Below are 15,522 nucleotides of genomic sequence, written 5' to 3' on the forward strand. Positions count from 1 at the left end.
ACGCAGTACTTGAGGTGGGGCCTCACCAGTGCAGCGTACAAGGGGGACAATCACTTCCCTAGTTCTACTCACCACGCTGATAATGCAACAACATATTACATATGCAAAAAGTTGTTATTGAATGTTGAAAGTCTTTTGGAGATCTGCTTTCTCTTGCATGCTTGTTGTCTATATTCCCTGACTAATATTCTTAATTAATTGTCACAGCAAGAGATTATTCTCCTTCAGTGTCTTGAACTGTAAAAACTAAGAGTCATTATGCAAACTCTTTTAGTATCAGCCCCTCTGTAGACTTTAAAAGGATTTGAGGTTGGTTGTAAATATTAGAAAAAAAGTTAATTTAAAATGAAAAAAATATGAAAAAGATTAATCTTTAAAATAAAAAGAAATTTCATTAAGTAATTATTAGAAATGCATGTTCAAATTTTATATTAGATCTGCAAAATGTATCCAGTATTTAGATCTTTGGACATTATATAAAACCAGATAAACAAAATGGGATTGCACATTCAAAAAAGTTGAACTAGATGATCTCTAAAAACAGCAGGTCACTCCGCTCTGTCATAAAGATATCAAATACTACACACTAAGATCCAAACTTTTACAGCTATGTTTGCAATTTGCTTTTCTATGCTTCGGCACAAGAAGCAAAGAACATAGTCCTAGTAGGTTATATTACCCAATTTTGAGAAACATAGGGCTTGCCCCGTCAGATTAATTACCAGTTAAATCCTGTAGCAAAAGTGGGGTTTACCTTTTCAAAAGTAATCTGGAAGGGTTTTTTTATTATTATTATCTTTTAATCCTACGGGCAAATACCTCATGGACCAGTAAAGCCTAAGTGTTTGCGCATATAAAGTACCAAAACACAGACATGCACTAACCTAACTTTGAAACAATCATCCAGAAAAAACCCCTACTCTTGGCATATTGTAAACATACAGTTGTACTAATCTCAGAGAAACACAAGAAGCATTTAATAGGACATTTATATAATCTTAAAACCACTTGTAAGGCACTCATTGGATTGATTCAAATCTACAGCCACAGTGTATTTCAGGGAAAATACAGTGAGCAGTTCCTTTCCCCACCCCCTTCCTCACTGCTCCTCTGCAAGAAAAAAAAAGGAAAAATCTCATTTCGATCCGCGTTCCTTGCTGCATGAAGCAGCAAGCTTCTTGGCAGTTTTACTGATACTTTTCTGGCTGCTAAGCTTCAAAATAGTTCTGAACCTCAGCCATTTTATGAGGCCAGGAGTGATCTGAAAACACCGATGCCTGTCATTTACATGGAACAAGTCCTGATTTCCTGGACACTACTGAAAATCCATTCACCTTTAACTACTGAAACTAAAGAGATAGGGCAGGCAGTGGCAACTTGTGTATTGATGTACAACCATTTTTCCATGGGATTTGTGGAAATTGTGATAGGTTTCTTTTTGCAAGAGCTAGGAATATCTGGTTGGTATGTCACTGCTCTTTCATGAAGCAGAATCACTTATAATTCCTTTTATTATTGCTGTAAATGCTTATCAGTATGCTTATCAGTAGATCCGTGTGCACATGACAAAATTTAGATCAGAATTAGGCAACCATTTCTGTGACAACCCCCACGTAGCACCAAAATAGTTACTCTGAAAAGGAGTGATATGAGGCAGATGATTAAATGTCAGTGAATTCTAAAGACTGTTTCTACTAGGGAGCACAAAGAAAGCGATCTTGCATTGTGCTCTAAAATGTCTCTACCCTGTAAGCTGATCTGCACAGACTGATGGTTCTTATGCCCTACACTGGCTCTTTGACTCCCTTTTGACTCCAGGAGGTGGCCACGTCCACTGGTGTGACCAAGGTGCATGATCTCGGATGAAACAGCCTTCCCTGGAGAATGCTCTGCAGCTGACCTCCTTGCTCTGAACTTCAGGATGGAGAGTGCTGCAAAGGGGCGAGGGTAAGACAGGTCTGAGATAATGAGGATGGAGACAATACAGGTCCTTAAATTTCACCCAGACTGGAACTGGTAGGCAAAGAAGAGAATACAGGTGTGAAACACTCTTATCAATGTTTCTTAATGATCTGGGCAAACAGATTTGGGTTAGCAGAAAACATGGCATAAGTGCCTTCACGTGCAGATTACTCAGCCGTGTCATAGGCCACTCCCTGATGGGTATTAGAATGCTAGCTTTCTATTTCCTCCTAACCGAAAGCATTAGGCTTGTACAATGTGGTAAATAAATAGTTTCCTAATTGCACTGTACTTACAGAATACCTCTTATCAACTGCAGCACGTTTCTAAAAATTGCACGCCCTTTCCTAAGAAAATTCTGTGAACTTTATGGTATGTTATTGTCCCTTTCAGCTTTGCAGCTCCCACTGGTCTTTCCATATACTAGATTCCCATGATAATTCTTCTCCAGTATTTACTGTTAAGCCACATTAAGGACTTAGTTTCTGTTCTAGAAGCACTACATTGCCCGAACAAAATCAAAATCCCCAATGATTCTCACCAGTGGTCACTTGAGTAAACAGAAGTGCCTTGAGCACACAAGGCTCCTTATCGTGTTACTCGGTATGCTGAACAAGTAGCTACCTTACTGTACCTTATTCTACAGACAGATTTGCAGTCTTCTCTCCTACCGGGAAGAAATAGCATTTTTAATGCAAGCCACATGATATACTTGCCTGTACACACCTTGAATACACACAGTTAACACTGAGAACAAACCCTGATCCATGCAGGCTGGAAGTTCTGCTGGTGCCATGGTCAGGAGCAGTAGCTACAGCTTGCCTAAGCTAAGAATAATTACCCACTGCCTGAGACCTCGCACATAATTCAGGGGTCTAGATTTATTAAACCTGCAATTAAGACCAAAAGAACACACTGTAGTGGATAAAATATGGCATGTATGATCTTTAAAAATATAGGCTGAAATTTTCAAAACTACATGCTGAAGCTTGGCTCTTCAGATACTCAGGCAATTTTGTGTAAGCTTCTTGTTTCTTTGAAGTAACTAGCAATTTCTTTTTCATTTGCGAATGTTTAGTATTACTGACAAGTAGGCCACCTATCTGCAAGTGCCTAAATATGGACTGAGAAAACTAGGTTTTGGCACCCAGATACAAACACTGTGACTGTGAAGTTTCTATTCATTGTGAAAATTTGCTTTTTTTTTTTTCTCCTCAGTGTAAGCTATTTTGCTCTCATGAAATGGCCTTTTTTCCCCCCTCAGCTCAGATGGTTGCAGATACCTCCCAGGAAAATCCATACAGAACAAAAGTTTGCCATGTTTCTTGAGTGCAAGGGAATGTCCTATTCTGGTAGAGAAAACAAAACAAAAAAACCCCTTATGTTCATAAACAGACAAGCTGGCAAATTTATAACCCACAACTGAAATCATACTCTGGTACTGGCAAATAATAATAATTAAAAAATATTTCTGAAGATTTTAAACTTCAGACTATTAACAAAAATAAAAGCTCCCCACACCAATATCTTTCTAATCTTCTCTAATCCATCTTCCATCTTCTTCTTGGTTTGTTCCAATGATGTCTTAATACAAAAGAGAATATGCCTCTGATTTTTAAAATTCACCACATATTTGATCACTTTAATCCCAACTGAATAACATAGTAGATAACACTGGGAAGACTTCAGTGGTAGTCCTAGCTTTTAATATTTTATTCATTTTAAAATGCATACTTTGATCATTTTCTCTAAAGTTGCCACAAAATTTTCAGTCTGCAGACTATTTTGGTTAAAGTTTGAAAAACTGTGGCAAAATTCAGATTTGCCTTGAGAAAGGGTGGATGAGGTTTTACTTTTCCCTCAATTTTCCCTTTATTGTAAATACATTTTTCGCACACTTACTTGCACATTAACATTTCACATTTCTTTTTACTGATTCATCTTCATCTATTTTCTTATGATTTGTGAAGTCATATTTATTCAAACAACACTTAAACACATGCTTAGCTTTGCAGTTGTTTCAAGTTATATTTTAGACTAAGTGATGCCATGAATAGGACTGATCTTATAAGCATGTCTTAAAGGTTTTCTTGAATCGGGTCTTTTGTCAGTAAAAGCCACTGTAGATAACTCTGCTCTTTCCATATTCTGCTTTGAATATTTAATACATACACATTATAGAAAAGAGAATCCCTTTCTATAAAGACCAGTTTATTTTAAAACAACTAATGCTTTAGCATTGTCTTATTCATTGAAGCAGAAAATGTTACTATCTTTATGCTGCCTAAGGTCCTGTTCCTTATCTCAATCTCATCTGCAGCAACCAGTAGTTTTTCTCAACTCTGTTTTTAAGAAACCTGCTGGTGTAAGTTTGACTACGTATGTCTGGCTTCATCAGGACTGTTGCGCCAGTTGTAATATCCTTGCTTATTTTCTTCCATGCAATTCAGTATCCCTTAGGCTTCCAGATTTATTTGTTTCTTATCTGGCAAAAAAAAAAAAAAAAAATCTTATCTGCTATTTAAATTTTCAACCATCTATGGTATAATTTTGCATTTGTATATGACATGTCACGTCTACCATACTAAATTATAGAAACGTTCAATAGAAAATTGAAAACATGTAGTGCTTAACAGTCTGCATGGGTAAATAAAAAAACCTATGCCTCATAAAACTCTATTTGATAAAGGTGCCAAAAATAACGTGTAGAAGTTGGGTGTATAGATTCAAGGTAAGCGGAGGTATTTCATGATAATGCTGTAAATGTGGACACAGAGAAAACCTGTAATGGTTACAATGTTTTTGTATGGACTTGTATACAGATAGTAAGCACCAGGATAAAGGAACGGATTCTAAAAAATACGTGTTTTGAAGATTCAAGGCTGAAAAAAGAATGTAACAGTTTCAAATACAAGTAGCCCAGAGTACTACAGAATTTAGTACCACATAGACATAAGAACCTATCATTAGAAATAACATTCAGTAAGTACCAGATCACAATGACAAAATATCTTCCTTTGAAACTTTGCATCGCCAGCTATGTATTAGCACCTCCTTACTCAATGGATTTTATTATCACATTCCTCTAAACATTGTTGCCATTTGGATATGAGTAATATCATCAAGCACTGCAGAAAAATAGTGGAACCTTCAGCTGTTATCTCAGGGGGTAAAAAATCATTCCAACTTGACGAATTCAAAACCATTTAGAAGGTGAGATACAGCACTTTTAAATATCTTTTTAAGACTCCAAATCATTAAAACCCCACTTGACTAGCCTTTAAAAAACACTATAGAGATGGATTTTTAATATACGTGAGAGGAAAACTTGTGAGACCTCCAGAAGTATTAAAATGAAAACTGGACCTCAGCCATTTCCAGGGGTTTCATATCATGTCTTTGGTGTAGGATTCTACCTGTCTCCATTTAAATTACTAAGGGTCAAATTCTACTCATCTTGTAAGTAATAAACCAGATAACATTGGTCCAGCTGCAGGGCTAAATTGTTGTCCTGTGCGGTATCCAGGAAAGCCCAAAGCATATTCTTCTGGTGAGTATGCAGTGCCTCAGAAGGAAAAATGAAAATCCCTAAAACCCAGGAAGTGAAAAATAACTGTTTCTTCATGTCATTCATAAAGATATTTACATTTTATCTTCATAGCAGTTTCCCTATGACCAAAACAATTAGGGTACTTCAAAATTTAAGTCTTTACAGTGACGTAGTTGGTTTTAAAGTTAAGATGGCATAGCATTCTGATGTGCATTATGTATGTCTTATTTTCTTTAGAACAAGCAGCATTATAAGACTCCCTTCTCTATAAATGCACGTGAAACTGCCATACTATATGAAATTAAGGCTTTTACTGGCCCACAGTCTACACTTGAATATCTACAATTACACAAAACATTAGTATTAAGTGTCCTAATTGGATTACTTTGGGTAAAAGTAATCAAAAGGTAATAGAACACGGTAACAAAGCATCCTCAAAAAGCAATATTTACTATGCTATTCTAAAAAAAGCCAGCTAAGAATGCAGCCAGGAATTGATGTCAGATTCCTGCTTTAAGATCAGGAACTTCATGTTCAATTATTGTTTGTTACTGAGATACTAAATACATGTTGTTTTACTGTCTTTGGCTGTCTGTTCTCATTCAGCGTTTATATGTACCTTTGTCACCTTGAAATGGGTTTTATTTCACCTAGCTTTAGACATCTGGAAGACAGTCCTCTAGTCAAAGGTAGGCATCTAGGCTTCCACTTAGTGGAGTTGAGAGAGAAAATAAAGCACCTGCAAAAGGCAATTTATGTCACTTTTTCCAGGACATGGTTTGAAGTGATAGGTGCCCATCCACCACAGGGGTGGGGTAAGACCAGCTGAGGCTGGATCCCTAACTTTTGGTAGTGAGTGAGAAGAATCCCACTGTAGAAACTAAAAGGTATAAATGTGTGCGCTAGAGTTCAGTCATGACATTATCTAGTTGATGTTACTGCAAATGAAGATATAATGCCAAAATATGATTTGAATGTAGAGATGATAGCTCCAAAGCCAGTCCAAATTACACATATCAACATTTACTCTTGAAATAGAACAACGCCCACCACCTTGCTTCTTCGGGTAGGCAAATTTTAGTCTTTTCCCACAGCTCTGACATAGCTTTATATCCAGTTGCTGTGACACCACAACCCAAAGAGCTGTGAACTGATGTACTCACTGTCATACCCAGTCTCCTCCCCGTGTGTGATTCTCACATAGCAGACCTCCAAAATGTTACCAGTATTTAGCACAGTTGGAAGAAGCACACTTGTCCAGGTTCTCTGTTCACATCTGCACATCCTGCACTGGCAGAGGGTTGCACTAGATGATCTCCAGAGCTCCCTTCCAACCCCTACCATTCTATGATTCTGTGATCCAGGAGTAAGACTCCTGTTATACCGCTATTAACGCACCTGCAGGATGTCGGCTATTCCAACAGTATCTCCAAAGCCATTCTGGAAAATCTGTACTGTTGCAACAGCTTCTGCCTAGGAAAACAAAAATATAAAAGTAGCTATAAAAGTAGTAATGCTTCATTTATCTGTTTGGAATGCTAAAGAAAGAGAAGATAATTTCAGCTTCATTTCAAATTTTAATGACTTTCCATAAAGCCCTATCATTTTGGGTACAGACCCTGTGCTTACCATAGTGACGTATTTATAAACAATAATCTTTCTTACCTCTTAGTCTTTGTTTTGCTAGGCAAAGCACCTTCAGTCTCCGCTCATAAGACCGACTCTTCATTACCTTTAACACTCTTTTAGCATCCTCCCTGCACCTGCTCTCGTTTTTCTCAAATGTACTTTTTGAATAAGCTGAGTACGGCATTTCTGATCAGATCTCATGCTTCCTGCTACTGGTAATACCTCAGTCAATATATCCTAGGATCACATTTGCCTTTCCACCGAAAAGACCCTGAAACCACAGAAATTCTAGCGACCCCCTAGAACCTCTTCACTTCTCTGGCTCTCACCGCTACACTTTAAGGCACCTTTATGTGACAAGCCTTGGAGCATGGAGTGCTCAAGACAGGAGCTTTGTTTGATACAGAACATATGTGCTCAATTTTATATATGGTATATCATTTCATCAGCTTTACTTAGCTTTGTAGGATCTTGGCCTATCTCCTCAGTCTATAAATAAATAATGACAGTTTTATAAATAAATCAGTTTCTAACCAGCTGAAACTGTGTTATCTTTGTAACTTTTACCAATCAATACAGCAGTGTGACTGACAGGCACAGGTTCTACAGTTTTAGAAACCACGTTATAACAATAAATAAATATAGTTACATGTAAGAACCACATAAATATTTTGATGCACTAGCATAAAACACTTCCTAAGGCATTTCAGAATTTGCCCAAGCAATTTACGTCTGTGGTAGGCCAGCAAGTGTTTTTTAGCTGGCAGTTCAGTGTTCTCCCAGTGCAAATAGATGATCAATCATTCTTTGTTGTTACTGTTTTAAAGAATAGGTTGAAACCCAATTCACGACGAGTGTTCGTACTGCCTGTTCTTTTTGTTCTCTTATCAATACAAGTTTTAATATTAAAAAAGGGCATTGTTTTCATCTGGCTGCTGGAGTTTACATGTTGGGCTCTACTGTCATTTCTGAAGTTCTTGGTTGGTGGGAGAGTACAGGTCTGCAGGAGAGACCAAAACTCTGTAAAGGCAGGAATTAAAGAGCGTATCAATCTATTCAGTGAACAAAAACACAAATAAAAACACTGAGGTGGAGGAAATCCATTTCCATGCCGAGAATTATTGTATTGCAGTGCAGAGCTTGCATGAAGATGAATTTGAATTTCACTTGCCTTCCTGTCCTACTTGCTCACTGCAAGCTTATGGACAGCTGGACTCCAGTGCCTCTTTCCAAGGCAGCGCATCTCTACTGTTCTTGTGTCAGGACATTTGGATGTATCATTTTTCCTCAAGATGGGCTATGAAGAATGCTTGATTTTAATTATGTTGCCACGAACCAGCCTTGCCATGTTCCTGTCACCATCAGGAGCACTTCATTCCTCCAAGTCTTGTTTTACGGCATCGGTAGAGAGGTCACTGGATGGTGACAACAGCCAGGCAGTAGATTTGAGCCCTGCTGTCTGTCAGCGCTCCAGGTCCACCATCGATGAGCACCCAGTGCGAGGGACGAAGGCCAATAGGCCCTTCCCCACCCTGGAGGGAAGCACAGAGCGATGTGATCGCACAGGGCAGGTCGCTGGGGGGGAAGAGGGCTCTCTGCTTTCCCCACTCTCCTTCCCAGGCCCAGGGTGCGGCTCCCCGACTGGGGAGGAGCCCCCTCCTACTCACCAGGGCGGCCCTCAAGCCTGAGGGCGAGCAGAGCCGGGCCGAGAGAGGGCACCCCCTCAAGTCCCGACCCCTTTCCCTCCGTCGCCGCGGCTCCGGCCGGCCCTGCGTGGAGCCCCGCCGCGGCGGGCGGCCAGGCCCCTCAGCCCGGCCCGCTGCTGGCGGCCGCAGCGCCGCCTCGGGCTAGAGCCAGCGGGCGGCGCTCCCTCGGGCCACCGCCGCCGCCTGCGCCCTCCGCTCCCCCACGAGAGGGGGAGACATTGCCGGCGAGAGGAGAAACTCCCCCTTCTACAACCTCCACCTTCCTCAGCCCCCCCCTCCGCCTGCCTCCTCTGGGGATACTGCGAAGAGGCAGCGGGCAGCTGAACGCTGCCGCCTCCCCCCTCAGCCTCCCGGTGCGCGGCGCGGAGGGGGCCGGGGCTGAGGGCAGCCCTCCTTGCCTGGCAGCCCCCAGCGCCCTCCCCGTGCCTTGAGTTACCCCAGGGAGGGGGCAAGGCAGGCAGAGAGCGGGGCGGAGGGGAGGGGGGGGGGGGGGGCGGAGGGGGAGGGCTGGGCGCAGATGAACGCGGCTCCTGCGAGATGCTGCACGCCCAGCTCCCTGCCGGAGGGGGGTAGCAGCCTCTGCCTCCGCCGGCTCCTGCTTTTGCGAGGGCTGTTGCTGCCGCTGGACGCAAACCTTCTCCCGACATGGAGCTGCTGCTGCCGCCGCTGGAGTGAGTCAGTGCGACGGGCAGAGCGCAGCCGGCTGCATGGATGGATGTGTTTAGCTTTGTGAAGATTGGGAAGCTCTCCGGGTAGGTGTTTGCTGCTGCTGCTGCTCCGCCACCCGCGGGGCGTCCCGCTGCCCGGCGAGGGCGGGAAGGGCTGTGGGGGGCTGCCCGGCGTGAGGAGCGCCGCCGCTACCGGGCTCAACTTCCGTCGCAGCCGGGCGAGGGTCCGGGGGTCGGGGTGGGGCGCTGGGCGTTCGCTGCCCCTGGCACTTGCCGGGGCCGCGGAGGTGGCTCTGCCGCGGGATGGGTAGTCGCCCCCTCTCTCTTTTTCTCTCTCCCTTCACCTTCCTCAGGGACGACGGAGGCGTCCCGCGGCGGGCGTTCCTCGCCGCGGCGCGGCCGCGGTTGGGCGAGAGCGGTGCCCGCCTTGACAGGGCACCGGTTCTGAAAACGCAAAAGCGGTGACGGGAGCCGGCACCGGGACCGGTGTTGGGGGGCGGTTGGTCGCGGGGCGGGCGGCGTGTAACGGTCACCTGCCGGGGGAGGGCGGGAGGAGGCCGAACTTGTGAGGGAGCGGGGCAGCCCCCGGCCCGGCCCGGCCGAGCCGCGGGGAAGGGGCTCGCCCTGCCCCGCCGGCTCCGCTCCGCTCCGCTCCCCTCCCGGCTCGGTACGCGGCGCCTCGAACGCGGCGGCTCCTCCGGGAGCGGTATTTTTAGAGAAGCGGTGAAATCATCGGCAGCTCCTGAGCGCTGCCGCCTCGCACGGTGAGGGGTGCTGGGGCGCCGCTGGGTTTGGCGGCTCTTGCCCTTTGCTCGTCAGGCGTGGACTTCTCGTTGTTTTAAATGGGTGCTTGATTAGGGTTATTTTTTGCCTTTTTTTTTATTTTTTTCTTGGCTTTCCGAATAAATCTTCTTTCTCGTGGCCCTGGAGTTGTGGTCTCTCCCCGTAGACTGTTGCGTTGGCAGCAAGTCTCCAGGCCTGAAGCTGCATAGATGGATCAAGAACCACAACAGCCCCCGTTGAAATGTTCTCACCATAGTTAAACATAACTGGAGGTAACAGGGGGAAATCACGCTTTATCTCAAAGGTGCAGCATAAAAGTACTTGAGTTGCAGGGGTTTTTTTTCAGGGTTCTGGTGCGGATAATCTTCCTAAAGGATTTAGCTTTGATCACAGTAACTAGGAGTGTTTTCGAATTCTTATGATTCAGTGGTTCCTACACCATAGTTACCATATCCTTTTCTGTTTATGAAGCGCATATGAGGCTGAAAGTGGATGCTGTACAAAAGGGGGAAAGGCCTTGTTAAGGAAATACAAAAGGCAGCTTGCTCCAGTGACGCTCAGGTAGGGAGCTTGTCAAAATGATAGATGGTCTTTAAAAAAACAAATATTGCATGGCTGGAAGTTAGAGACTGCCACAGGTGCAGGCGTAGCCTTTATTCCCCCCAAATTCCCACCATTGCACCTGGCTGTGATTACAGCTCTGCTTGTGGTGATGCCAGCACAGAACAGCTGCTATCATTCAAGCACATCATTGTCTCATCCTGCTCGCAGCAATTTTACATGATGTGACAGCTACAAGGCTGGCGGCCCGTTTGGCTTTCCTTGGGTCGTGTTCCCGGTTGATGCCGCTAGAGCTGCAGCAGCTACAGTGGAAACTTTGAGGAGAGGGAAAATATGCTCGCGTAGATAAGGAGCCGGTCACATAGTATGATATTTCTTTCTAGGTAACTGAATTGTTTGACCTCTTCTGTTTGTTTGGAAACAGTGTTTTAGAAAAGCTCCCAGATCTTCATGTCACACTTGAGCTCGAATCAAAGGGAAAGAAAGGGATATGCTGGTTGGAAATGTTGTTAAGTCTGGTACATGGCAGTTTTTATATATATATATTGTAAGCTTCGATCTTTGTTGGTGCGTACAAAATCTGTAGCTTTCTGCATACTTGAAGACACAGCTGTTGCCAATGCTGAGATTTGTATTTAAGTAAAGGCAGATTATAGCATTTCTCTAGAAGAACCTGAAAGTTTCAAAGCTTGCATCTGGCTTCGCATGATTCAAGGATATGAAGTACTTAGGGACTGAATTTGTCTCGTAGATTGTACTAAATCATTTCTGTACTGAGATACTCTTTTTGTTTCTAATTTTCTGGTTGTTAAATGACCTAATAGTTTACACAGGACTTTACTTGCTGTTTCCTAGGTAACAGCTAGGTATCTGTTCCAATTTTAGGAGAGCTTTGCGGAGCAGACAGGTTCCAGTGTAAACCCCATTTTTAATCCCTCTGTGCGTTTGGGTTGAAAGACTAGTTTGCCTGAAAATGCCGGTTCTTTCTTTGCTGTTAGAAGGAAGGCCTTTCTGAAAGAAAGGAGTGAGCTGCTACACAGTATTTAACTAAGAGCATGATATTGCAGGCAGATTACCTACAGGAGGTTGTGTTGAACTTGGCTGGTACTGAACTCTTTCATGACTTTCAGTCTTTTTAAATTTTATTTTGCTGTGCATTCAGATCTCATTTTAGGTTACAAGTCAGCTATTACAGTTGTAGTTTGCAGCCGCGATCCTTCAGGCAGTGGCATGGATAAGCTCTGTTATGCATGGCTGCTGGGAGGGATACTTCTTGAAGACATAGTATACTTTTAATAGATGTGGTGAGAATTTAAATTTTGCCTTGATCAATTAATCTATAAGACTTTTTATCTAGAATAAGCTTAAGATGGAGTATAAAATCCTAACAAGGTGGCTATTGTATATAAAATTTTACATAGCATGTGTAAAACTTAATGTTTTAATTATCTCTGCAGGTTTTTTATGTGGTACCAGTGTGTAGAGTTTTTTAGAGACTCTCAGTTTTGCAACTGCTTCAACAGTTGTCCGCAATTGCTGGGTGAGTGGGGAATATGGGACATAATCTGGAAAAGGGATGTGTGCAGAAATGGAAGTGAACTCCAAACTGGATTTATGGCAGATGTGATCTTTGATAATCTTTTTCTTTCCTTGCCCTTGTAGCTCTGTCATGTTGCATACTATGCATCAAATATTGATGCTTCCTTGTAAAGTTTCTGTTGATTTCTAAAGATTGGAGATACTCATCTGACATCAAAACCAAAAATATCATGTAGAAATACTGATCGCACTTTCACTGACAAAGCCTCTCTCCCACCCCCCTTTTGGAAATTCACCGATCTAGTAATGGTGTGGAATAATTGTTTTTTTATAAATCTTGCAATGTCATTCTCTGGAGAAAAAAAAACCAAAACAAACGCTTTTTTTTTGTAATGAATTTCCAAGTGTAGAGAATGATTGACAAGCCTTGTTTAATGGATCAGTACTCTGATGCGGAGCTGTGCAAGGCAGGTGAATATTTCTGTAGTGTGGGCTGCATAAGCACGTATGGTGTGGTAGTGTCTGTAATTTGGGAGCGAGGATTAGTAGGATAGATAAGGTGCACATAAAAATTGCCAGATTAGGTTGGATCAGAAGTCTGTCTTGCCTGGTATTCACTTTTAATTGCTTTTAGCAGCTGCTTGGGGAAGGAGTAGAACGAGCATGGAGTGTTAATGCTTGAGCATAGTATCAGGAGCAGAGGAATGATGGTGCTGCTGTGCCGAATATGAAATGGAGCATTTTCAGATCTAGGTAAATCTGAGTAAGGGGGACAGTGTCAAGCTTCTAGTCAGTACTGGACAGATGAACTATGAAACAGAATAGTCAACAGAGGTTAGCAAGAGTTTAAGCCTGTATTCACAGAATATATTTTTATTTAGAAAATCTGTTTATTGGGAATGACTGTTTTTGTGACGTCTGTAGAGGTCAGTTCTGTTTCAGAGCTTTCATAGCGGGATATAAAACTTCCATATGGAAAGATGACTGTCTGCATACCACCTGTATGTGACTGAGTGGGGTAGTGACCCTCCAGAGTTGGGACACATAGCTTCTGGGCCCCTGCTACTGTTTGTAGCTCTGCCAAATAACACCAGGTAGAAAATAACATGATTGTCCACATGAGTAGCCATCAGTCTGTAAGCTGTGACAATACTGGTAAGGATGGGTTGGACGTCTCTGTCACACTGTTACCTTTGCGGGAGAAGTTCTGAGCTCATGTAAGCCATTTGTCACCAGAGAGGAAGCCTCCCAAAAATGGGGCTGCGGTATGGGGTAAGAAAGTAGATATCTGTGCTACCTCATTGTGGCTGTTAGGAGTATAATTAACAGAGAGTATAATTATCCTCCATGTAACAGGAGGATACCAGTAAGACATGGACCCATCCTTAACAGCAATGCTAATTTGTGGTATGTGGTAGGTAAATGGCTAATACCTAGATCTTTACCTTTTTTTTTTTACAAGTTTTGCATTGCCATCCATTATTGTTGAGTTTAAATTTATTCCATTAAAAACTGGATGTGAATAGCCATATCCCTGCTGTCCCCTTGGAATCAGCTTTAAAACAACAAAACAATCCCATAACCCTGCAAGCTCTTCATTGCAGAGAGCACTCAAATATGGTTGTTGTTTTTTTTTTTTCCCCTGTGATTATGCTAAACCTGAGGCTGTGTTTCTCACTGAGGAGGAACCTCTTACAAATTCCTTTTTCAATGGAGCCGATACATCTCATGTTCTCATCTTTTGTGCTTACCTTTCCATAGCTGGACACCTCTAGTCAGATAGATTGACTTGGTACCTGCACAAATGTTTGGGCTTTTGGGTTCTTACTTCTTATAAAAGTGAAGCAAGTCTAAACAGACTCCAAATCTCAGAGTCTTAACAATTGTTGTCTCATTTTTCTGCCTTTGTAGCCCCGTGCTTGGTCCTGTTCTCTCCAGATACTGTTCTTTAGATGTCCTGCCAAACTGGTGTGAAAGGTCCTCTCCTAGAGCTGTATTAAAATCTAACAAACCAGAAGCTGTATTTGTAGATTCTGAATGCTAGGTTCTTGTTTTTACAGGGAATAAAGTTGCTTGGCTTCACGGTTTAGTTATTTTTATATGGCCAAGCAGACGTATGTTTCCCAGGTCTAAGGTTCTGAGGTGGGTCAGTCTGTTATTTGACTGATTGATTTATTAAGGAATTTGAGAAGATTTTGGGTTCCTTACCTGTCTTTTCTTTAGTTTATTAGAATAGCATCTTTCTTTACTTGTGATTTTCCTCATCATGTTTTTATTTTGCTGTGATGTAAAAAGCCACCTTAATGGAGAGACAATTAAAAGTGTACTTAAATTACTGATGCTATTTTACATACAATTTTTGGAACAATTTTTATGAGTACTCTTTGAAATGACAATATCATAGCTCATAAGTTATTTTCAGTATTTACAAAAGACTGTGTCAGTAAGAAAGCCTATGATTATCCTTTTTATACTCAAAGGAGGTAATTTAATTCTAAACAGGATTTTATTATACTGGATGATAATTCAAATAACCATGAATTTACTTCACCTTTTTTTCTTGCGAGGACTGCACTACATTTAGTGAGATACTTTTCTATTCACATTAATATAAGAGCTTTACCTTATATTTTATTATTTGTCTGTTTTGTTAGCTGACACACATAATAAAGACATGTGCTTTAATGTCTGTGATGTTAGTAATGTTGTATGTCATAACGGCTTCAGCAGTTTAGAGACTTATTAAAACCGCTCCTTATATTGTGAACTGCTGTAAACTTGTCAAGTGGCTAGTGAATGATGATGCAACTCTGCTAAATATGTATGTTCTCTAAATACTGTTTGCCTAGTGATACAGAGCTTAAAAGATGTAACCAGAAGTAGCCTTGTCTCTGGAAATTTTTGAGAAAGAAAAAAAAGAAAGGAAAACAAACTCCACAAGTAATGCTATTATTTCCCCTTCTACTACTAATTACTGAAGGAGATAGAATGACAACTTTGAGAATGTGCACTCTGATTTAAGAACAATCAAAGCATGTGTGGGTTCAGTGTAATATTTTCATTTCTAGGACGACTGCTTTTCCATTTGGTTTTGATTTTTTTGGAGAACTTCAATCTGTGATGT

At 42.0% G+C, this 15,522-nt stretch overlaps 1 protein-coding gene and 1 long non-coding RNA gene across 6 annotated transcripts in view; one reads left to right on the top strand and one right to left on the bottom strand.

The window, feature by feature from the left end:
- Positions 1–15,522, top strand: part of FRMPD4 (FERM and PDZ domain containing 4) — a 411,398-nt gene that overhangs the window by 97,671 nt on the left and 298,205 nt on the right. The window contains exon 1 of one of the 5 annotated variants that reach the window (XM_063341649.1): positions 9,338–9,599. The exons of 2 other annotated variants lie outside the window; for them this stretch is intronic. In XM_063341649.1, coding sequence (XP_063197719.1) covers positions 9,559–9,599 — 41 coding nt within the window. In that variant the 5' untranslated portion in view covers positions 9,338–9,558. Of the gene's footprint in view, positions 1–9,337; positions 9,600–10,840; positions 10,860–11,217; positions 11,243–15,522 lie in introns of those variants that run through there. 2 more of the 5 variants (XM_063341690.1, XM_063341654.1) reach the window with 2 other exon arrangements.
- On the bottom strand, positions 3,773–9,141 carry LOC134518661 (uncharacterized). Its single transcript, XR_010072027.1, has 4 exons — positions 8,809–9,141; positions 8,309–8,673; positions 6,911–6,981; positions 3,773–4,447 (listed from the first exon to the last, which is right to left on the bottom strand). It is a non-coding gene; the product is annotated as an uncharacterized LOC134518661 (long non-coding RNA).

This window comes from Chroicocephalus ridibundus, chromosome 1 (genome assembly GCF_963924245.1).
Source record: "Chroicocephalus ridibundus chromosome 1, bChrRid1.1, whole genome shotgun sequence".
NCBI lineage: Eukaryota > Metazoa > Chordata > Aves > Charadriiformes > Laridae > Chroicocephalus > Chroicocephalus ridibundus.